Source organism: Coloeus monedula (assembly GCF_965178545.1).
Source record: "Coloeus monedula genome assembly, chromosome: 1".
NCBI classification, from domain to species: domain Eukaryota; kingdom Metazoa; phylum Chordata; class Aves; order Passeriformes; family Corvidae; genus Coloeus; species Coloeus monedula.
This window is the reverse complement of record NC_138781.1, coordinates 40,258,754-40,283,538: the sequence shown is the minus strand read 5'-3', so window position 1 is coordinate 40,283,538 and position 24,785 is coordinate 40,258,754. Positions and strand designations below refer to the sequence as shown.

Sequence of the window (24,785 nt, the reverse complement as noted above, 5' to 3'; positions counted from 1 at the left end):
TGGTCATGCACTTCAAATACTGAAAGTCTGAACAGACATATAACTGTCCTTCTGGTTCCATAGTAAACTGTACATTCCACAATCTGCTGTCAGTAAAGCATTATGGTAGTCTTCATTATTTGACTCGGGATCCCACATTTAGCAAAAAAAATAGCAGTTTAGTTTAATATAGCAGAATGTAAAATCAGATATTTCATCTAAGACATGACTTCTTTTCTTACTTGAAAACAAATTAGTTTGGCATGAGGATTCATGAATGCTATTTAATGAATGAGGAAAAGACTAGGGAGATCCAGTGTTAAAATCTTCATTATTTGCCTTTCACATGGAATGCTCTGAAGCTTAATTAACATTTGCAGAATGCTAGAAGGCAGTAGATTCACTGAGTTGTACTGTAACTGCTTCAGCACACTGAAGAACCATAATGACAGCAGTTTCTGGCTAAGAAAAGTTGATTTAGGTTGCTGTCACATTTTTCTCATACTGTCGTGTAACGGGAGACAGTTTAAAGTGATTGAAGTTGTTTGCTGCTGTTGTACTCTTGCTCTGTTCTTGCTCATTCTGTTACTGTTTTCTGTCTTGTGCTAACACTTCTGTTGGCCTGACCAAACCAGAAGCCTGGCTACATGTGTTAAGTCATCAGAAAATGTAACAGTCTGACAAAGGAAGATGGTCAAGATCTCAGCCAAAATGCAACACAGATGGATATGTGCCAGAGCTGAGCAGAGGAAGGAAGTGTGGATGTGAGGCTAAGAGATGCAGCAGTGGAGGCTGTGACAATGCCAGTTTAGATGGGGTTCTGCTGTAGGGAAACCACTGCCTTGGCTGTTTCTGCAGTTAAATCTTCAGTGCAGATTTAAGCTGTCTCCTGCTTAATTTCCTTGTCTTACTTTTCTCAGGGGATGACTCAGAAAAAGCACGTGTATGTTTTGCAGGGAGGCAGGGGTTAAGGGGAAGCAGGCATCCAGCTGGAGTAGTGTTCAAGGCAGCAGCCTTAGCAGCTGTAATATCTCGACCACAAAGAATGACATGGGAATGTGCAGCCAGATCACTTCCCCAGTCTCTTTTGGAGCACATTCTTGTAGGAGTGCTTCAGCTCCTACGACACTGTAGTTAAACAAGATACTTGGTGGGAAGGCAGCGGGGTTCAGGCTGTTTGAGACAATTTAAGCACTTGGCTGACTGCTATGGAAAATACCCGTCTTACCCATAGTGAAAGAGTAAATGAAGGTGAAATGTAGACTGCTGTCCAATGAGCAATTGAGTCAACATAAGCGCTTTTGAAAGGAGGAGTTGAGATCTCACTTGTCCTCACCTTGCTCTTAGCCATGCAGCCTCATCTTTTCTTTTGCTCCCTTACTCATTCTGGAGTGGCCCAGTGTTTGTGTCTCAATGCAAGAGGGGGCTGGCTATACAGATGTTCAGCAAATAACTAATAAGAAATACCTGACAAGAAAAATGTTTTCCAGTAGGATTATCACAGACCTGAAGTTGCATATGAGCACATATTTTCACACATAAGTAGGAATTATTCTTGGTGTTCACATATATTTTTAGTATCTTGTATATTTGTAAGAATTTCGTTTTTTATTGGTAGAATGGGACAAGGGAGGTGCAGCATATCGTTTGACTTTTATCAAAGTGAAAACTATTCCAAAGTAAGAACAAAAAGTTCTTCCTTTATGAAAGAGAAAAAGGCATGAGGGTGTGATTGTTCAACTCAGATTCTTCAAATTCAGGGTGTTTTAGAGGATAAATGTATGTGAACTTACAGCTCTGTTTAAGAGTTCATTATTTGTAAGTTATTATGATGAAAGTAGGTATGTGGAATTTTTAGATTTTGTTTTTAATTCTGGTATTAAGATACTACAAGGGGAGAAATGGAATTGTTGTCTGCAAGCAGTAAAACAATTCCAACTAGTATTATTTTTCATTTCTGAGATGAACATTTTCTTGTAGGCTTGGGAAGACCTGTACTAAAGCATTAGGCATTGGAAGTGTTTTAAGACTTTAAACTATTTCAGTCTAGTCTTTCGATATGTGTTTCTGGTGACTTGAAAAGGAGTTCTAGGAATTTTGAACCTTTAGAGAAGTGTGCATCGATGTACTTTCAAGGAGACTCACCAAGCAGTGAATTGAGTTCATCTATGGTTGAAGCACCACACCTTTTAGAGCCCACATGGACAGGTGATACTTAACCACTTTAAAGCATGTGCAAACTAATGTTGATAGGCTTGATACTGTAGAAGGCATAATTTTGCTACTAATACTAAAGGGAAAGTTTCTTGGTGTTGTCAGTATTGGATGCTTGTATTTTCTGGAAATTTTGTGATGAAATATTAATGGAAAGAGAAACAAATGCTTAAGGGGAAAATAGATCTTGGACTTGGAACTTCTCAAGCTCTGTATTCTATTTATGGTGGCTGACAGAGTGTGGTACCTGTCTGGAGTGACAGTGTTTAGGTTAGAAAGGTTAGGTGGAGGCTGCTTGTTTTGTAACACTCTTCCCATAAAAGAGGAGTGGTCAGAGATGGTAAACTGCAATTGTGGGCAGACTGTGTCTGTACTAAATAAAGGTACTGCACTTTTCTGAAGCTGTAAGGCCTTATTTTGAATTAACAAATGTCAGTTTACGGAAGAGCTAGAAAGCAGAATAACATCTTAAAATAACCTTTTTAAAGAGCACCTAATGTTCTTAACTTGATGCCAGGCTCTTTGAGCTGCAGTGAATGAGAATAATAACAAGCCAGGAGTTGGAAGTAAGGCAAGAATATTAATGGCAGAGGTATTTAATGAGATCTTGTAAAAGGTATTTTCTGTTAAATGATGTATAAGGAAAACTTTCTTAAACTTGTGTTGTCTGTTGTGATACTACCAGGATGCATCTTTTAAAACGTGTAACTACTTTTCAACCTTGTTTTGAGGATACATTTACTAGATACAGTTTAAGGGAGAATGTATACATTCTGTTACTCTTAGCAGACGTAGCAAAGATAAGAAGTTTACACATAAGAGGTTTTGTTCCAGAAACAATCTTGAGGTCAGGAATGTGTGTCTTGGTAGACTACTTTTCTGTGGCATAAATCCAAGCACCAGCTTTCAAGAGTTAAGATGGTTTAATAGCTATCTACTGTCACATTGTCCTGTGGCAGGTGTAAGTAATTTTAAGTGACCCTATTATCTCTTATACCACGATGAGCCTTAATTTTTATTTAAGAAAAGAGCTGTGGTTTTCACTTAATCTTAGTTGACAAGGACAGGTAATCAAATAATCCTGTATTTTTTCCCCTCTGTAGGTGAATAGTGTGTATCTGAGTAGAAAACTTGCTGTACAAGTGTTTTGCAATTTAAAACTTTTTAAAAGTGTTTGACGTAAACTGTCCTAATGGTTTTTCCCCAAACTTCTTTTATTTGAGAGAGCAATATGTAGTGTTTTTGTTCCGACTGCATCAGAAATTTTATAAAAAGACAGCTAACTGCTAACTATAATAGTTTTATAATCTGAAACATACATAAAATTATTATTAAAGTAATAAGGTCATAAAACTAAAGTTTGACCAAACAGCATGAACTAAAACTTAAAACTTGTAGTAAACTTGATAGCCCCAGATCATTCAAATATAAAAATGTTTGAGATGAGGCAGAAGAAATAGACTACTTGATTCTGCAACCTATTACTTCTTAATTACTTTTCATAACATTTACCCTTTTTTAATCCCTTAAAAATCAGTTGTTCCAAAAATTGACTAAACTTGTGCCTTGTTGGATATTAGAATTATTTCTGAATGGATGATTTCTCCATTTGCAGTTCACTGAAAGCTAGTGTTTCATAGCAGTTTAAGCTTTTAAAGTGTGAGGTGTACCTTTTTTTAAATTTACAAAATAAGAAGTAAAAAAAGGAGAGAGTTTGAGTTTTTCTCAGGAAGGGGTCACCCTTCTATGAAGCAAGATTCCTTCTGTAATGTTTTTCATATCTTAAAATATCAGTAGATACATTTGGCAAACCAATCAGTTTAAGCACTTGTACAAGAGAGGGGTATGATCAAATTCGTAATGACAATGTATTTGTGACCTATTGATGAAGTCAGAATATTTTCTTTGCAAAAGTTTCTTATGAAATACTTTACATGAACAGTGTTATGAATGTGGAAGCCTTGTGTCTTTACCAGGGGAGTGGGAACTGATGATCTTTAAGATCCCTTCCAACCCAAACCATTCTATGGTTTTATGTTGTGTTCAGTAGACAAAGGGCTAGTCTTGAATCTTAATGGGACTTCCTCTTGAGTTGCTTGTTTCTAGGTTTTCTCTCCTCCAACGGAAACAACTCTTTGAAATTATCTTGTATGTGTATCCTGTCGGGGTCCCTCCCCTGCCGTGTAGCCCTGGGAGAGGGGCCCTGAGGGCACAGGCACGGGGTTTCCCTGCCCCTGCTCAGCCTCGTTCCCATGGGTTGGTTTGTGTTCCCTGCGCGGGCAGAAGGACCCTTGGGTCCTGTGATTGTCTCAGTTCCTGGGCAGAGCCCCGGCCATGCGGCTGGAGAAATAAACATCTCTGAAACAGCTAGCAAGAATCTGTCTGTCCATATATATTTCCTTTCCACGGGACTCCTGGTTTGATATATGCATGTTGCAGAATCCCCACTGCGACAGTATCCTTTTTCCTGAGCTCTGCTGCAGAGACAGGCTGGACCAAGGATCTTGAGCTCAGATAAAGCGTGGGGCCCAGCTCTGGTCTGGCTTGGCTGTGCAGTGCAGGGACAGCTCATCTTCCCTCCCATGGGGACCAAGGGCTGGCTCCTTTCCCAGGCGAGGAAGATCGGTGCTGGCAGTGAGCCACAGGTGGAAGTCTGTGCCAGAATCCCTGTGTGGCACTGCCACCCAGCACTAAGCTTTTCCTATTACTGATCCTACCTGTGTGTCTAATGTAATTACTCATAATGCCTTCTTGAATATCGTTGATTGTGTCAAAGAGAAATATTCAGTGCATTTTTCTCTATGACTGCCCCTACGAACTCATTTGGTTTTAAGTCAGAAAAAAAAATCACTTCTATTTGTAATGAGAAATCTGGCATTTACTGCTTCTGTGAGTGTAATACGCCAATTTTTGTCATGTAGTGAGAAAACACTCTTCCTGAACTGCTTTACCCTCTTCTATGCTTACTACGGTTTGGGATTATGCTTCTTAGTTTTATCAGTTCAAGTGTAAAGAGTGTATCTCAGTTAGACCTAATTGCTAGGAACAGCAGGAGGTTTCAGAGTACAGCCCAGGAGGTGTAATGGATTCTTAAACACGCTGTATTGTGAAGAACCTTTGAGTTCCAGTTGTGGCATGTAGCTATCCCTTGAAAAAATTTTCTTTACTTCTTTCTGCAGGTTCAGTTAGAAAATTTTATCTCAAATGTTTAATTCTGAGAGCGAGAGATAGCTCTTGCCAAATAGTTTCTTTAACAAGAAGAATCCTCGGTAATTAAAGGACTTCTTAGTAGTCAATTCATGCATGGAAGACCAAGATTATACTAAAATATTTTATATTCACTTTTGATAACATTGATTCCATAGAAAATAATTTGACTCTTTCTTGGGAATGTGCGTGAAGTTTATAAAATAAGTGAAAAATGTTGTTTGTTTTGAAATATTTACTTTCTTATGCCAGTAGCTTCACTATCAATACCAATTTGTGCATTTTATTGCATCCTTCAGAAATAGGGCATTATTTTTATTAGAAAATTAGCATAGCAGAAGTGTTTTTAGTGTATTAGTGACTTGAGTAATTTTTCATTATCAGTGAACAAGGCGGGGGGGGGGGGGGGTGTGTGTATGTGCAGAGGCATTGTTCTTGTTCCTTAAGTTTTACCAGAACCGAGAATATTTGGAGAAGTCCTATGGGTTGTGAAGTTTTTAAGAGCAAGAAATGACACTTCTGTTCTCACTCTTACTTCTTCCATCCACCTGGAATGGTCTTGTGACAGAAAAGGTCTCAAGAAGTTGTGCTCGTAGATTGCATTGAGCTTATTTTTGTGCATACAAATACTCTCTGTGATGTAAGGGAAATTAATATCAAGGAATGAGATACAGTGTTCCAGATCTTTCCTACTAGGGTAATGCACTTGGAGATGTGAGTTAAGGCATCAAACAGCTGGATTTCTTCCTCATTTTATGATCTTGAGGAACAGATTAGGATCTCTCCTGCAGAAGCTCTAGTTTTTCCATGCTGGAACACTCCATGCTAGGACAAGATAGATTATGACATTATTTAGTTAAAGAAAGGTTTCTGTAGAAAATAAATTATCCATCTTCAGATTATTATTTGATGATTTTCAGAAAAAATAGTTAATTCTTGTCATAGAGTTTTAGTCTTCAGCAGACTTGAGAGCTTATCGAGAAGATGGAGTCAAGTCACGCTGGTGCATTGCGAGAGGGTGAGGGGGATCACACATAAAATGCTATATTCGAAGTGATATTTGGATATTAGGACTTTTTTTTTTCAGGTAGTGTGCTGCTATGGATTGGTATAGGTTGCCCAGATAGGCTGTAGAGCATATATCCTTAAAAATACAAAAAGGATGGCTGTCATCCTAACTAAAATGAGCAAAACCATGGCTTCAGCTTTGAAGTTGGCTGTACTTTGAGCAAGATTGGACTAAGTAGCTCACGTCCATATGGTCCTTACATCCATTATTAATATATGATCACTATTACTTCAAATTTCTAAGTAACAGGATTTGAGAATCGACATAGATATAAACTTGATTTTCTTTGCTTTTCCATGTTAAGATGGAGAACACTGTCCTTTCTATGAAGCTTAGAAGGCATTTAGCCAAAGAAAAAAGGTTCTGTGTGGAATTGTATTTAAAGCCTTGTGACATCAGGGCATTTTTGGATACATGTTTTTGATCTCTCTCATACTTCAGAAGTCTTCTATTACCATTTTCATAGGAGCTCTGGCAAGAAATCAGGCAACTTGAAGCATTTTCTTTCCTCTAATTGTTATAAGACTTTACCCAAACTGACTTTTGGAGTGAGACCAACCATGTGATTGGGGATCAGCCATGTGATGGAGACACGTTGCAAGTTCCTAACATTTAAGTTTGTTTCATATCGATAAAGGCCTTAAGTAGTAAATACTCTCAGTGGATTTGAACAGCTAAGCTTGGATAAAGTCATGCTGGATTAAAATGAGCAATTATCTCTTGAGCTTTGTACTACTAAATTTAGTATTGAGCAGTCTACTAATTCAATTGATTATTGGTTTATAGTAATTCTGTAAGAAGCTTTGTTTGAAAGTGGTACTGTGCTACAGACATTTACGTGAATAAAGCTTTGAAGGTCACATGATGTACCTTTTGAACTTTTAAAAACAATATTCAAGTAAAATATTGTGTTCCTTTTAAAAATAACATCCAGTGCTAGCAACTTGAATCCCAGCCTTTTTAGAGTTAACTTTTTCTCCACTGCTTCCACTGATAATTTTACATTACTTGTCTTTCTTGCAGGTGTTTTTTTTTTGTTTTTTGGCCAGCCTGAGGATTATCATAAGTTGTTTGACCCAGTTCATTGGGAATGAAGGAAAAAAAATGGCCATGGTTTTGTTTTGTTTTGCTTTTCCTTGTAAATTGTATTTATAAGTAAATCTTTATCTGTCCATCTGCAAACATTTTTACTCCTATCTGAATAATGAAACTTAAGGAAACACAGACCTACTCAGTGCAGCTGTCTTATTTCTAGAAGGCTTCTCAGTGCTTTGCTTTGTTAAGTTAGAATTAAGCTTGTCCGATTTTTATTATCTAGTTTTGTCCCATCTTTGGAGTTGAATATGCCTGTAACATGTTTTTGGGTAACCATGGCAGTATACTCAACAGCAGTAGTTTCAGATTTTCTTGGTAGTACTTGAAATGTCTTTATTTATGACTGTGATACCAGAATGAAGGTCCCTTTTCTTAAGGAACAGTCAGGTGTACTCACAAGCTGCTGTTGCAATAAGTAAAATTTTCTTGGTTAGGCTATTGTACTGTCACACTGACTGCTTGCTCTGAAAGAGAAAAAAAATTTCAGAGGCTCTTCGTCAACATTAGGTTATTTCTTGAAGTTACTCTGTTAGAATTATATTGGATTGTGATCCATTTTACTTAATAAACGCTGAAAATCATCTTGCTCATCACCATTTCATATTAGCCCCAAAATACCGTTGCAGATGTAGCAGTCTGAACACTTTGCATATACAGAAGTGCTTTGGGGAAGGTATTCTTGGTTTACATTTGCCTGCAAGACTGTGTCTATGTGAGGTAATAGTCATACAGTGATCATTTTTGGGCAGTGTGGGCTGAAGGGTAGGATAACCCATGGCTAGACTGTTCTGTGTCTCTGTGAGACCCTTGTTTGTTTGGGTAGTGAGAAAATGCTTCCTTTAAATCTTCCTTTTGGAGTTGAAAAGCAGTATCAAATGTTGTAGGTTGTGGACTGACTCTTTGGGTTACTAACTTGGTTGGCAGTGCCTGCTTGGTGTGCTGCAGGCAGCTATGAGACACCTGGACACGATTCTGTGGTTCTGTCATAGTAAAAGCCATTTGCTATGGACACAGGTTGTTTAAAAACACCTTCTGTTTGTTGATTATTTCACCTCAGTTTTCCATAGCTTTTACTTGTATCTTTCCAACATATCTGCTCTCCTCCAAACATTTCTACTGAAAAAAAAAAAATTCTGTCTCAGTGCAATTATGTAAAAGGAGATAGACTCCTTGTTTGCTTCTTCTACCTCTCCTCCATGCAGCAACATGGTCTTTGATTAAGGAAATGATCACACTATTAAAAATGCCAATTTTTGCAATAGCAAGGTGCATTGTTTAAGATGGAGATCCTTGGAAAATCTGTGAGAAATTTTTGTCTTTAATTTGGGGACACACAGCAAGAGACCAAAACGTGGAAGTCCCTATTTCTCAGAGAGTAAAATCCTGAACAGTTTCATATTCCTGCAAGGTTGTTTTTTTTTTTTTTTTTCTTGGGGTGCAGTGATCAAAACACGCTTAAAACAGTCTTACTAACAATCCTAAAACAAGTAATTATATAAAATGCTCTATTACTAGAAGTATGCTAGAGTTTCTCTTAGGAAGAAATAGTTCCTGCAAAAAATCCAACACTTTGGCAACAAACAGAACTGTTCAAGTGTGTATATAAACTGTAGTTTGATACTCGCTAATTGAATATATAAAATAAAACAGACACCCTAATGGGCATTGTAACAGCATTTGCAATGAGTGGTGGCTCACTCTGTTGCAGCTTTGAGAGTGGGATGTGGTGAGTAATGCAGTTATTTTTGAATCTCTTACTTTTGCTTTCCCTATGCATATGATTATTGTATTGTTATGGCATCAACAACACGACCATTGTTAATGATGCCCCCGATCATATTATATACCCAGTGCAGTGATTTATGTTTGGATCACATGGGCACTGATTTCTCTGGCAATTGCATTGTGCATAGCAGTCATGGAGGGCAGAGGTCAGGCTGCTGGGCAGTGGCTGGGGATTGTTGCTGGAAGAAGCTCACAAAAGACAAGTCTCTCTCTATAAATAGGACTGATGAGTGCTTTGAGAAATTAACCTCTTTTCCACTCTTATATGGAAATAAATAGCTTTTAATATGCTTAATTTCAGATTTGATCATAGTGCCAGTCAGTTGACTCTAATTAAACTAGTGTTGGAAGTGTGTCAAGAATTGGGTCTTGTTACGTGAAAAGGAATCTTTGACCAAGTTAATTAAATATTGAACTTACTCATATTAATAATAACTTTTGCTTGTATTTTTAGTCAGGTAGCACTGTAAAAATACACAAAACTTCTATAAGGCAGTATCTTTTTGGGCTTAGGGATTCTTTTTTTGGGAAATAAGTTTGACATCTAACCACTTTTTGCTTCTTTAAAGCTCTGTAATAACCAGGAATTTTCAATATCTTTAATCTAGTATATGTGTGCTATGCACACAAATATATGTCCATGTATGTGTACAGTCACAACTCCTAGGGCTTGCCTGCATAATGTAAATTTGCTGAATTTGCATCTGTCTAAGAGCTGGAAGACCACTTCCTTTTCCTTTGGTTAATGTCTGTCTTCTGTAATAACTCTTCAGCACCATGAAACAGAGTATTTAGTGTTATAGTTAATTTGTCTCTTCCTGAGATTGTTTGTTTAAACAGGAATTGAAAAGGCTATTGTATATGCTATCTCTGTTACAGGAGACATAGTAGTAATATGTTCATAACAGTCAGTTGATTGATTTATTTTGCTAAGATGTTGATGCTAGTATTGTCTTAATGTGAAAGGTCAAAGTAAAAACAACATGTTGAAAGTACATGTTTTAAAGAAGCAGTATGTATTCACTTGAGGATGTGCTCCTAAATTTATTAAAAAGTTCCAGAATAGGAAAAAACTCCACCCCAGCGTCTCTGTAAGTTATTTGAAGTGTCGACATACTTTTCAAAATAGAAGTTACTTTTATGTTCCTGATAATTAATGGTATAATCAAACATCAGTTTCATCATGATGTGTTATGCGCTACTTGAGGAAATATTGGCACCTCTTCCAAGGAGAGAAAACTACTTGCAGACTCTAAACAAAGGGTAGTTTCTTAATGAAGTCAATAAGCTGAACCAGGAGATTATTTTGCCATTCTTACAAGTGTCCTGATATGAATTCCTGCAAGAAAAGAGGAATACAATATAATTTCTCTGCCTTGGCCTCATGTTTATTAAGTAGCTGCTTTCAGTGTTACAGGCCAAGCTTGTACTTCTGTATTATTTATACTTGTACTATCTGTATTATTTCACAACTGAATTCTTAAACTGAATAAGAACATGACCTAATTTATCAGAGAAATGAGTCTAGCACTAGTTCCTTGACACTCTGGGAGGACAGAAAAGAAGTGCATATGTTAGTTCACTAAAGGTAATTTTGTCAAGTGCTTTTGGATTTCTATTTCTTAAACCCCTTGCCTTTAGATACTAAGTTTCATCAGTAGGTAATTTTTTGTTTACTTTTGTCCTTTTAAACTTTCTTGAAAAGGCCACAGAGCTGTGTATATTGGAGTTCATGTCCCACTTGGAAAGCCAGGCCGTCGGCGGCATAGACATCGTGGGCACAGGCACCACAGAAGAAAAAAAGAAAAAGAAACTGATAGAGAGGATGGCCGAGAATCTCCATCGTATGGTAAGAAATTTGTTGTTCTTCATGTTTCTTGAAAATAAACTTGTAGCAGCTACTCTGTACTTAAATGTTGTTTGTTTTGTGCTTTTTCTTTTATTCTCACTGTAATTAATGTCTTTCTGTGTACAATCAGACAAGGATTTTGTGGTTGTGTTTTATCTAAGTCAGAAGCTGTTGGACTTGGTCCAGCTGTCTGCATGAATGTTCAGCAGCCTGCACTGAATAGGTTAGACTAGAGCTTTGTAATGCTCTTCTGTAGCATGAAAGTCTGTGTTATTTAAATTAGACACCTTTTTTCAGATTGTGTAGTCGTGTATGCTTCTTCCACTGATTTTTGAAAGTAAGCATGTAACTGTGAAAAGCAGCATTTGCCATGGTAATTTGATCAATGATCTTATTTAAATATTTGCTTCAGCCTTCTTGCTGTCCGTTAGTAAAGGAATTGTACTGCCTCCTAAGTTTTTGGTTTGGATCACAAATTGGCCCCCAACCCCGATCCTCAAGAGATGAGGATTTTGTCATACCATTCTCTGGAATGAAATTATTTGGCAGTACTCTTAGCTTACTTAGTTTTCCTTCGAGACCCTAAGTCCACTTTTATTCCTAGACTGCCATGAGTGGGCAAATTATGGTGCAATGTTTGAATTTAAGTGTGGACACCGTCCTGTACACGATTACCTTTCTATGACTAGCAGCATGTTCTACATGGGACCAGTACCTGAAACAAAGGAGTTTTCAAATGGAAATGCTTTGAAAAGTCTCCTTTTACCATTCTCCTGCAGTTCTTGGTTTCAACCATCTTCAAGTCTTCCCTCCCAAGTACAAATTATTATAATTGATGTTGCGTTTGTAGAGTCTTGCTGTACAGTTTTTGAAGAAACAAGTGATACTAAGTTGATAGAAATTCAGTTCTCTGTTCTGGTTTCTTCTGTATACTGTATGCACAGGGTTGGGCAGGATTCTGGGGTGTGTTGGTTTTGGGATGGAAACAGTCTGCTAGAGATATTAATTGATAATGAACCTTGTTTGCATTCAAGAGCACATTTCAGAATTAGGCTAGTGGATGATGGTATATACCAGAAAAACAATGCTAAAGCAAAATTCAGTTGGGAATGAGCTTTGTTAGTAATTCAGATTTTATGTTTAAATCTAAAAGGCCATCTTCCTTCTGCAGTAGAAGCATACAGTTGTATATATACCATATACATGTTCATATCTAACAGCTCTGAGAGTGATTGTTTCAGTGAACAAAGTAAAATTTTTAAAATTTGAGAAAATTAAAAAAAAAAAAATTAAATTGAGATTTACCTGGATTTTCTGTCTCTGACCTTCCTTGCGATAACATTGCAACTAGTATATTATTGAACCCTTATAATTTGAAAATTCACTCAAGTTGAAACAAAATCTTTGTATAATATTAAAAGTATCTCTAAAATGATGTGGGTTTTATTGTTTTTTTTAAGGTTTTGCCTGTATTAATTGAAATCCAGTACTTACTTAATCATTAAAGATAGTTAAATTTTCTAGCATGTTATTATTGAGCCTGTTCCACTAGGCATTATACTATGAGAAGTTAAAATATTTTCTGGATGCTTCAGCTGCATAGTTTTCAACTTTCCTATGCTAATTTATACATAGTCCTCCAACCATGCAATGAAAAAATTTTATCCTACATAAGTAGCAATAGACCACAGAAAAATCTGCTGCTCTAACAGTGAGTGCCTGGGTACTCACTGGTGACTGTCATAAACTAGTGCTTGGGCAGCTGATCTGTAAGTAAGGCTGTTTGTTTCCATCAGCCTGTTTTGTTTTCACTTTTTCTCCTTTAGTGTCTTGTGTCATGATGGTATTAACTATTTTGTTCTCAAAGTGAAAAGAAGGTTTGTAGTGTTTTGGTATATTAATTTTGATTTTTTTTAACCAAATTTGCTGTGTATGTTCATTTTCATATTGGAAATCTATAGAAGAGCCAAAAATAGTTGAGTAATTTTCATAAATACGCATTTCCAGATGTTTTGTTTTCAGAAATGGTGCAAAATTTTCAGAGAGCCTTCTTTTAAGGAAATGTGTATGTTTCTTTTGTTCCTCTTCCCTCTTAAAGAGGATGTTGTCCTGCGTATTTCTGGGTGAGAGCAGGAGATTTTACTGTTATGTAGTGGTCCTTGTGTAATAGAAGTATGAATTCTTCTAATTGTTCTGTTTCTCCTTTTCTTCAAGACACACCATCCCAACGAGTGCAGTTTATCTTGGGTACTGAAGATGATGATGAACACATTCCTCATGATCTCTTCACTGAAATGGATGAACTTTGCTTCAGGGATGGAGAAGAATATGAATGGAGAGAAACTGCTAGGTATGTTTGGAATAGATTGTTTCAAGGTATATCTTACACTAATTTTTCTTCAGAGACCTGCAAGCCCCAGGTTTAGGTTACAATCTTCACTATCTATAGGAGTTGTGTACCCAATTCATGCTCAGCAACCCAAAATTTTCGTTTTTTGTCCAACTCTGAAAGAATAAATATGGTTTCTCAAGAGACCCTCAGTGTTTCTGGTAGTGTGTTTACTTTCCTAAAACTGATCATACCAAACATTGTGAAAGGTAGGAGTATGCTGAGTTATAAACACAGGTGTTCATCCATGGAGTGTGGTATTTGCAATCTCAGAAATCTCTTTGGTATATTATTTCCAATATATTAGTGTCATTTTTTCTCAAATACAAAGAAAATTGGGTATTATGTTTTTCTTGAGTAGTATTTGATTAGCTTTTGGCAAATTGCGTGCCTGAATATTACAGGATACCATGATTCTTTTTGACCCTTACTGGTTTAGTTGCTTCTTTCTACATATACATTGTGATGAATTCTTCTGCATTCAGTACTTCAGCTACCTTGTTGAATGTTAGGTTTTGTAGAAGTTCAATTTGCATAATGCCTGTGAGTTGGAATCAAGATCAATTTATAGTTTCACATATTAATGTTGCCTAGTCCTTAAATGTCTGACTTAGCACCCTTAGGAGACTTGAACATGCTATATGGTATGTTTCAGACAGCTTTCTAATCCTAAAATACTGATGAAATGAGGATGCAAATCAGGTAACAAGGCAGACTGCCATATTCTTCACAAGAACATGTGAATGGACAGGTATTTTTCAAGCCCAAAGAAACAAAATAAACTAAAACTAAAAAAGTCGAGTGTGGTTAGTAAGGCCTGATAAAAATATTAATCAGTTGGGCTGTCTGAGAAAATGAAAGCTGGTATGATTTAATGGGATTTCCTGTTCTGTGTCGTGCCTTAGCCACATGGAAGAGTGGGATTGCTTGCCAAAGTTTCCTTCCAGGAGAAACATAAATATGTGTATGTGAATGCATTTCAGGTGGCTGAAGTTTGAAGAAGATGTTGAAGATGGTGGTGATCGATGGAGCAAGCCTTATGTAGCAACTCTGTCTCTGCACAGTCTGTTTGAGCTGCGGAGCTGTATTCTTAATGGGACGGTCATGTTGGACATGAGAGCAAACACACTTGATGAGATAGCAGGTTGCAGCAAAAATTTTAAAAATATTTTATTTCTAACTTTTAATCGATAACTTGAGGTGTTTTTGGTCATGTCTTAATGTTCTTGAAAATACTGTGTTGAAGAAACAGATACGTGCATGCTCTTTGCACTTTTCTTGATCTGGTTTTGAGGACCTGGTCCTACAAACTTCTCTTAAGAAAGCTACACTGGATGAGTAGGAGCTCCTTAGTAAGTATTTTAGGATGAGGCCCAGAACTTGCCTTTATGTTCTAATCCCTTAACATGTTCTCTGTCTTTGTTTCTACAGATGAATTGTAAATATCTGCCAGAACATTTTAGGAGTTATTTGTGCCCTTTAGTACCATAATTATTAATCATATTTTGGCTGATGTTAACTTGATGCCATTAGTGCAGTTGGTTGTTGCACATCTGGTATTTTTTTCACCTTTATAAGAGGTGAGCAGAAATAAATTTTGTACATGTTGTTCAACCTACTGTGTTGAGTGTCCTCACTAATCACGTGGTCATTTTGGATACTATGCAGGCAGCTTTGAAGACTTCCATATATATATATATATATATAAAATATATACACGTATACACATATATATACATTGTATATGTCTGCTTGCTCTAAATGCCTTTGAATTAGTTCTACAAAATTTTCCCAGTATCTCTTGCTACAGGTACCACATAGTGGAATGCTTTCTCAGGAATCATATTAGACTTAGGGTTGACTAACGTGTGTGAAGGACAAGGTGTTTTGGCCTAAAAATCTTTGGCAGTACTGGTAATGTTTTCTTGTTTTGAAATCCTTGATATTCAGTCAGGAAAATGGTATTCCTTTCCTATTTTTATGACTTACTGAGCAAGAGTTTTCAATACATTTTTTGTAAATGTAATGTTTTGGTTTCTAATATTATTAGTTGTGATTTAATTTATCAATAATCTTAGTACATAAGGAAAGTAGTTGCTTTATTCTGTGTAATCAGCATTCTCAGTAGCAGGTATTTTAGTAGGAACTAGGTTGCCTTAAGAGATTGTATGAATTGGTTTCAAGTTAATTTTAGGTGCCATTGTGAAGCATGTGGGTTAGCAGTGCTTGGTATACAAATGTGTTGTCTTATTTCCACGAGCCAGGAATACCCAGTAGGTGTTATTGTTTCTTAAGAGGAGGGAGAGGGTGGCAGGTTTCCTTTTGGGAACCTGTAACGAGAGGCTGTGTTCCCAGTGATCTCAGAAAGAAGCTGCGCTGTACTGAGACACTTGGCTGCGTGTTGTTCTAAGGACAGAGCCCTATCCTGAGCCCTAACATTTTTCATTGTGAAAAGTTGTACGCAATTTCAGTTTAACAATGCAGTTAAGTCTCAATACACTAGTTAAAACTGGCAAAATATATTTAAAAATTTGTCACATAGGTTTGTGTTGCTTTGTGCAGGTTGGGGTCTTCTATGAATTTATTTTTTTGTTATTTAAAAAAAAGGACCCCTAAGAAACCGTAGATGTTTTCCCTGATATGTAGGCTTTCTTTCCTGGTGTGAGCATACTGCTGAGATGCCCTTTTGAAACTTGATATTGTTTGACAGATGAGTAGTTAGTGTTAGATGATATACCTAGATTTTTTTTTTTTGTACTTTGTGTTCTAAAGCATGTCAATCACATGAAGTTTGATAGAGAGTCTCAGGAACTTAGGGCATCTGAAGATGACAGGAGTTGTGTAATTCATCTCATTCTATAGCAACTTTCACTTTTATATAGTTGTATATACTTTTAAAAGTAGGAAACACCAGGTTAAGACTGTCAAAAGTCTGTTTTCCATTGTGTTTTTCTTTGTGTACTCACTCCCAGTGCAGGTTTGTTGAATACAATAAATACTTTTTTTGAATGCGAGTTTCCATTGAAAGTTGAAGTAAATGACTATAAATTATAAGATACTAAGTAATTTATTTCTTGAAATCATGCTAATAATAAATACTCTCTCTTGAATCTGCATGTTGTGCTTTTCTTATTCTCACATTTGCTTGTTTAGTGACATCTTTGAAAATTTCCTGTGGGTTCTTGAAGATGGTTTTGCTAAAGAAAAGACTTTTCTTTAGCATAGAGATTTAATTTTCTTCAGCAGATAGATTTAATTTTCTTTTATTGTTTGATGCAACTACAGTGCTTGAGTGTGGTGAAAGAGAGATTTGATAGCTACCTATATAATTTTCTTCTTTGTTCTTTTGTTATTATTATGTAGATATGGTTTTGGACAGCATGATTGCCTCTGGCCAGCTGGATGAATCCATAAGAGAGAATGTGAGAGAGGCTCTTCTAAAGAGGCACCATCATCAGAATGAGAAAAAATTCAGCAGTCGGATCCCTCTGGTTCGGTCTTTCGCAGATATAGGCAAGAAACATTCTGACCCTCACTTGCTTGAACGAAATGGTGAGATAAGTTGTAGCATCCAGTTCCTACTAACCTGGTAATTGATGTTCTCACTTGGAGATGAAGGAAAGGTCAGCTGGTAATAACAGATAAGTGTTTCCTTCTTGATGAGCAAAGAACTAACAATAAGAGTGTGTGTGATGTGTGGCTGTGGATGTTATTTTTTAATTTACTCAAATATTCTACTCCTGCCTGTATACCATAGCATGCATTATTATTTTGAAGTATAGTAATAGACCTATATTGATCCTAATGTATTTTTAGTATATGCTTAAATAAAATGTGCAATGTTTGAAGAATTTCAGCATCATGGCATAACTTTATCCATGTGTCAGATGGATCCTACTTGGCTTATACAGTCTTTGCACAAGAGAGTTAGTGATCATGTCATGAGTTCAGTGATGCTGACAATTGCTGTGTTTCAAGCCAGTGTTGTATGTTTGTTTGACAAGAAGTTCGCTATGCCAATGGTGAAGGTAGTACTGTTAGCTAGGAGACTGTTTATCTTTATCTTGTTTTGTAGAGAAGGGTCTAATGGAAACAAAAATCCCAAACCCAAGAAGGGTATTAGCAATGTTCTTAGAAGCTGCATCATATCTTTTTTGAACCAGTTCCGGAAAATTTGCCCTAGACATCCAGTCTCAAATCCCAAATAGGAATATGTACTCCAGAGCAGCTTACTTGTATTGTGTTTTTTATGGAGCCTCTATTAGACATACGGAATTTCAAATGAAATTTTTTAGTCTGGTGAAAACTTAATTCTGATTTAATGAATTAGTCCTTGAAGTGATCTTACTTTTCTGTCTTGAAAGATGCCTCATTGCTTAGATTACGTTTGACTTAGTTAAGTGCTTGTTAGGAGCTACATACGCTGGAGTATTCTCCCATGAATGCCTGAGCTTGCTGGTATTTTTTGTTAGCCAGTGAATATATGATATGTGCTTAAATATTTCTCTAATAGTTTCAGAATTATTTTTTTCAGGAATGAAAATGCAGCTAATTTATGTAGGAGAGTAATGTCTTCTGTAACTCCTGACTTTCATGTTTTGCTCAGCAAATGTGAAAATTTCACACACACAGACTTGGTTTTGCCCATCCTTGAACACCTGTATCCCCAAATTTTGTATTTGGGATCTCTTTATTGTCAGTTACCTTTCATGTATCACTTCCACTTTTTAGGGCATTTTATTATTTAATACACTTTCTACAAGAAGTTACGGGATATATGCTGAAATAAGAAAACTGTATAGTATGATGAACTCCTTGTCAGCATATACTGATTTGCTTTTCTCTTTATAATCCTATGCTATTTAATAAACTGGTAAACCAAACATGCATATGTGCATATTAGTTCTTAGGCTCCTTGGGGGTATGTGTGTTTTAGGACATCTCATGTGCATGATTTATCACAGGTATACTGATGGAAGTCTAGTTATTACTGTAGTGATGAATGTAGGCAAAATCAACCAAGTCTGCTCTGTTGGTCCTATTTTCTTTACTGCTCTGCAGTTTTGATGTTTTAATAGTTGAGTTTTGAGGTTTTTGTTCTTAAATCAGGTTTGTATCTGTAGGATCCACTCTTTCATTATTTGTGGGGAGGGGAATGTATGTGACCTTTACCTAGGCATGCTTTCTGCACCTCCTTCCTGTTAATTATTCTGAGGTTGTTTAACTGACTAGTCTCTGTAGTGCTTGGTATAAATGTGAGAGTAAATGTGTCTAGTTTGCTGTTTTCTTGCTTGATGGCATGGTACGTGAAGCCGGCATGTTTTGGATTTCAGTGATTGTAGGAGAAGTCATCATTAATGTTTTCAAGGAGACTGGTTGTCCCAGGAAAAGTGTTTGTGGCAAATAGGAGAAATGGTATCACAAAACCTTTTAATGAAAACGCTAATATGAGCACAAACAGTCTCTCTTCCGGCTTAAGGAAGAACCGAAATCCATTACAAACTCCAGTCTGAGGGAACCCTCACAAGACTATGTTCTCTTCGTATGAAGTTAGTGGGACTTGGAAACTAGAGCAAGAAAACTAAAAAGGGATTTTTGAGAAATGTGTGGTTTAAGGCATATGGGGCAGTAGGTAAGTCATAGCAAGCGGGTATGGAGAAGGGGCTGTGTATCTGATTTCTGTGCCCTCTTCAAAAATACACAGTAGACTACAGATGCCTGGGAAAATTCTCAGTAAAACAAGACTTTTATTGGAGGACAGTTGCATTTAACACATTTAGATATGTTTGGTCATGATCGCTTTTTAAAAATTAATAATTCTTTGTGTATAATGGATAGAGTTAACTGAATTCTTGTAATGTTCTGGTTGCTAATGATTTTTTATTTTGTTTTTTGGATGGATTAACAGTAGCTGCTGGACAATTTGGAATAAGAAGTTCCAGAAAAATTTAAGAGTCAGTTTCAGGAGATAAATTTTTTTATTAACAAATCTAACTCTGACTTAAGATAATATCTTCTCCCTCAGATCTTTGGCATTCTAATTAGTACTCCTCAGTAATTTCTGACTTTTCTAATGTCTGAAATCAGATTTGCTCTTATCTTGTATCTTACTTGCATGAGTATGACACTTTGGCCCATAAAGCTTGCAATTTACTATGTAAATTGTTAATGCATATTTGTATCTGTGTGGGTTTGTTTTGTTTTGTTTTAATTTAATATAATATATCCCTTTTGTAAGCCTCATGGTGTTCCATTTGTTTTATCTCAGGGGAAGGCCTTTCAGCCTCCCGCCACTCTTTGCGAACAGGTCTCTCTGCCTCAAATCTTTCCCTGAGAGGAGACAGCCGTTTGTCAGTTCTTCTCAGTTACCTTCTTCCTTCTTCAAGAGCTGGGACCCCGGCAGCCTCAAGGTGTACAACCCCCGTAACCACCCCTCAAAACACACCACCCTCCAGTCCTACCTGCAGGCTCCCGCCAACCACAAGTGCCCAGCCAAGTCCACTTCAGGGCAAGGAATTGCTGGTGTCACCTGCCAGTGATGATATTCCTTCAGTAGTAATCCACCCACCTGAGGAGGACTTAGAAGTGCAGGAAAGCCAGGAAAAGACGACAGAGGAAAATATTGACAAAACACCAGGCAACTATTGAAATTTAAGCTGTCCATGTGTGATGCTCTCTGCATCTGGATCACTTGCATTGCGATGTTTTTGGCACATAACTTGGGCACAAAGAAATATGATAACTATTACCTCTGCCTGCATGTTTATTTCTTCTCAGTTGTGACTGTCTCCTTGTTTGGCATTTTTAACTTTTTAGCTTTTAACTAAAGCAAGTAAAAAATTCTTTAATTAACATTCATTTGTGTAATTAAAAAGAAATATGGTTTTCATATTTAATATATAAGCAAAATGTCAAAAATGGTGGCCTTTTCCTTTCACTCACCTACCCCATAGTGGGTTTTGCTTTGGTTTTGTTGGTGGTTAATGTTTTAAAACAGTGTTTGATATCCTGAGATAGGTACAGCTGAAAACATGGTAAAGTATTAGAGGTGAATATGAAAAGAATTAGGAAGGATACGATTATCAGTGGCATTATTAATTTAGTTGTATCAAGAAGTCTTCAAGCTTATTAGCTTCTTATTTTTGCTTTTGTTCTCTTAAAAACCGTTACTGTTAAAACCAGCAGTAGTTAACTGATGAAATTGTCAGGTTCAGTTCACCTGCAGCTGTTTCTGGATAGTTCTCCATTAGCGCACTGCTTCAGGCATCAGACACTCCATTAGAGTTTTGTGTTTGGTGTGCAAAATTGGAGACAGTAGTTAGGAGCTTGTAATTGTAGGTCAGAGCTCAGCAATTTATTATTATGTTATCTTCAAAGCTATTCTTCTTTATATGTAAAAAGGTATGTAGGTGTATAGATAAGTTGAAAGAAACCATTAGAACTTTCCATCCTTTCTTGAAATGTTTTTAGTAAAAGTTGCATAACTAAATGCATTCTGCATATGTACTGTTATACTTTCTTTAGTTTTGAAAAATTGTCGCCTATTTAGAAACTTCACAATTCTTCTTGGCAGATTGTTTTTAAGGAGCGATCATCTTTCTTTTTAGCCTTCAGGCTCTTTCTCCCTTTCCTAGAAATTCGTCTTGCCGAAATCTAGCCTGTAGGTTTGTCTTCTTTAGGCCTGTGTGTGTTGGAAGTGGAGGGGCTGATTTCACTCAGTTCTTCCATCAGTTGAGGCTTTTCTTGGTTTCTTCCTCACTTGTTTAATAAATAAGAATACACTGTTACATATAGCAGTGAAAATATGCTGACAGAGAAGAGGCTGTGGTTATCTGCCTTTTCACATTGTCAGCCAAGCCACTGAAAAGGAAAGACCAAACTATGTCATAGTTTCTTATCTTCAGTTGAAGTATAGAGGCCTCATCATTACTTAAATTCAGAAAAGCAAACAAAAATCTTTTTCTGATTTCCTTATAGGAAATTAGGAGAATTCACATGACGATAACTCTCTCAAGGTCATCTTCCAAAGGTGCTTAGAAATCAGAAGTAAAATAACAGCTGTAATTGTTTTTCCAGTTCTCATTTCTCTGACAGGAATGACAGCAAGCCAGACAAAAGATCTTTAGAATCCAGGAGAAGGCAAATAAATAAAGCTCCAAGTATATGATGCTATTATTATCGCTTATTAAAGCTTTCTACTAGAATCTCCAAGTCATGTTCAAATTGCTTTTGTTCCTCATGGGGATATTTCTCATAAAGAGAGGTCTGAAAGGGATGATTTCCCAGTTAATCCATAAGTAAAAGTCTTTCTGGAGAATGATAAACACCAACAATGAAGATATTTTTGTTTCCTGGGCTTTCCCCCCCTTTTTTAGTTCAAGAAATCATCTGACTGCAGAAAGACACATTTTTTCCTTAGAGATGCTTTTGAAGACATTCTCAGACTATGACTTCTGGGCTGCAACTGCACCAACCTCTGTCTTGGGAGACAAGAGTCAAAAGAAAACCCTGACAAGGAAGTAATCTTCCTGGTATTAATTAAATTTAACAAAATCTTCCTGGTCCATTTCACTAAAAGTTATGGTCTGTATCACCTCTCTGGTAATTCAGAATGTTGCAATCTGAATACATTTTCCATGTCTGCGTGATTGAGTTGGGTTTGCCTACTGTAAGCATTCGGAACTCTGATAATTTTCAAATAGGTGGCTTTCTTCTGTTTAATAGTCCTCTGTCATTGGCCTTGTGTTATTCAGACTTATTTTTTAGTCTTCATAAATAGCTGGAAGGTTACTGAACTTAATGTGAGTTACTGTAAAACGAGGGAGAAGAGACGTAGCTGAAGAGACATAGCTATGGTCTACCACTTAATTTCAATCAGCCAGTCATCAGTTCATAGTACGCCAACCAGACAAAGGCTTCTCTTAATTTTTCTAATTTTGTCATTAGTTGAAGAGCAGTGTTTGTTTTCCCATCTTTGAACTGTTGAATAATGAATTCCATAGGAAGGGCTAGGAAGTGACCTGTGTCACAGCTAAAAATGAACACTATTAATTCACCAGCATCACTGAGCTTTCATAATGTCTGTGAACAACAGCAAAAAAGCCCATTTTAAGAGGTCTTTTGGTCCACTGATAAATGTACTTTAAAACTGAGCAAAATAACATTTACAACAGCTTTCCTCTTACTGTAATTGCTTACGGAAAATAGTAATTCAGAAAGGTTTGCATATATGCTCTCTAGTAGCAATTTGAATGGTTTTTTTCGCATTAGACCTATATTGGAATTTAGTTTTAACATTGATTTTAATTTCCTTAAATACAAATATGGTGAACTTCATATTTAGAAGGTTCGTATTACATAATTTTTGCTTTTCTAATTACAATTATTTTGGAATAGTCATGCTTAGGTGTTGAACTCATATATTACTCATGTTTTTATATGAAGCAGATGTAAGTATTCTTCTTGCTTTCTTTTTTCTGTAGATATTGTTGATTAGATTTTTAGTACTAATTGTAGTTGGCTAGAAAAAAGCACATGATCTTCAATGAAGGTGTAGTTGTAAGTACTTCATAACTTGAGTTTATGAGGTTTTATTCCAAATTACTCGAGACTTAATCCACTGTAGTCTTTTGGAGGAGACAAGTGGTACATCTGCCTAACATCAGGAAGAGTACTGTGTTTTTAAGGATCACCTCGATAGCTTGGTAACAATGAATTTCTCTGTCTTACAGTCTGAAAAGTACTACTACGTAGTTGTCCTTGAGTTTGCATCTACTGAACTGTAGAAGAGAGGGAACTAAGTTATTTTATTAATGTGAGATTGGAATAGAAGTGTTTCACTATTAACAAAGATAATTTTTTTTCTTCAGAGTTTTCCTGCAAATAGCAGATTGATGGATATGCATAATGAAGTGCAGTCTAATGTGGAAATGCTTGCTCAGGTCTGAAAACCTGTGAGCAGTATTGTCTTGTGAGAGCAGCAGTCTGTCCGACTGCAAGGCCAACAGAAAGGAAAACTATTCACACACAGTTTAGGATCAGAGAAATGTTCCTGTGTCAGTGCCAAAATGTGTGAGCCTTAACTGTGACTGATTGGAGAAATTTTGAAGGCAAACCTTTTAGAAGAATCAGTATGACTTTAGTACTGAAATAATAAATATTTCTGCTAATATGTAGAATCCTTATTCTCTGTCCTTCTCCTTGATTGTCTCTCCACTTTTTATTCTAGTCTCTGCTTGCTCTTGTTCACAGTGTTTTTCCAAAAAGTAAAAAATGATGCATTATGGCTCATCTTTCATCAGTTAAAAACATTTTAAGTTTCCTGTATTACTACAGAGAAGGGGAAAAAGTGAAAAAAGTTTGTATGTCTAAACTCTATATTATGTGGCTCTTCTGCAACAACTGTTAAATATTTATTTCTAGTTCTACAAATGCATTAATTCCTAAGCAGTTAAATACTTTGGTCAGCTGATTTTGTAGATGGTTGATGCTATGATTCTTGTGAATAACACATGAAACTTGGAGCAGAAGAGTAGAATGCATTTTTTGGTGTTTTTTTGTTTTGGTGGTTTTTTGGTTGTTTTTTTGTTTTGTTTTGTTTTGTTTTTGTTATGTTAGCTCATTACTTGTGTGTGTTAGGATTTATGAAGGAAATGACAGCCTATTAACTTAATTTGATTTTTGCTTCAGGAAAGACTACCCACACCACTTACGTCCCTTATGAACTGTAAGAATGAAAATTAGTAGTAAAGGCTTGTACCTGCATGTTTTTCATTGACTTTTTGGAAGAGTTTTTTAGAAACAAATACAGAGGTGAAATAAAATGAATTCAATTGCTAAAAAATGTCAAAATTGAGAAATTATAAACATGGGGGTATTCAAGTAGTTATGTGGCAGTAGTTATGATTGAACAGTAGCCTAATGGTAGCCAGAGAGGGCTTCATTTATATCTTGACTAGAGAGATGCTTGACCTAAATACAGACTTTCTCCATGTTTAGGCTTCAGTCTCCATGTTTCTCCAATGTTTAGGCTTCAGTCTTTATCTAGATGTGGTTTTGAAAGCATGTGAAAGCATGTTCTGTCACCACAGCTGAAAGGTCTAGTGTAGACAAGAAGGGCAAATGCACTTCTAGTGCATGTTAAACTGAACAAGTAAAAGTTCTGTAATTCAAAAGGTGGGATTTGGGCTTGGTTATGC

The 24,785-nt window shown here is 36.5% G+C and overlaps 1 protein-coding gene across 15 annotated transcripts in view; it reads left to right on the top strand.

The window, feature by feature from the left end:
* SLC4A7 (solute carrier family 4 member 7) overlaps positions 1-24,785 on the top strand; it is a 94,123-nt gene that overhangs the window by 36,289 nt on the left and 33,049 nt on the right. For 10 of the 15 annotated variants that reach the window (XR_014226721.1, XR_014226722.1, XR_014226723.1 and 7 more), the window contains exons 3-7: positions 11,055-11,198; positions 13,413-13,548; positions 14,571-14,731; positions 16,951-17,139; positions 19,856-20,224. Coding sequence is in view for 12 of the 15 variants with exons in the window: in XM_082288474.1 (XP_082144600.1) it covers positions 11,055-11,198; positions 13,413-13,548; positions 14,571-14,731; positions 16,951-17,139; positions 19,856-20,224 (999 nt within the window). In the remaining 3 variants the exon portion in view is untranslated. Of the gene's footprint in view, positions 1-11,054; positions 11,199-13,412; positions 13,549-14,570; positions 14,732-15,030; positions 15,168-16,950; positions 17,140-19,855; positions 20,225-24,785 lie in introns of those variants that run through there. The other 5 variants (XM_082288481.1, XM_082288484.1, XM_082288477.1 and 2 more) reach the window with 3 other exon arrangements.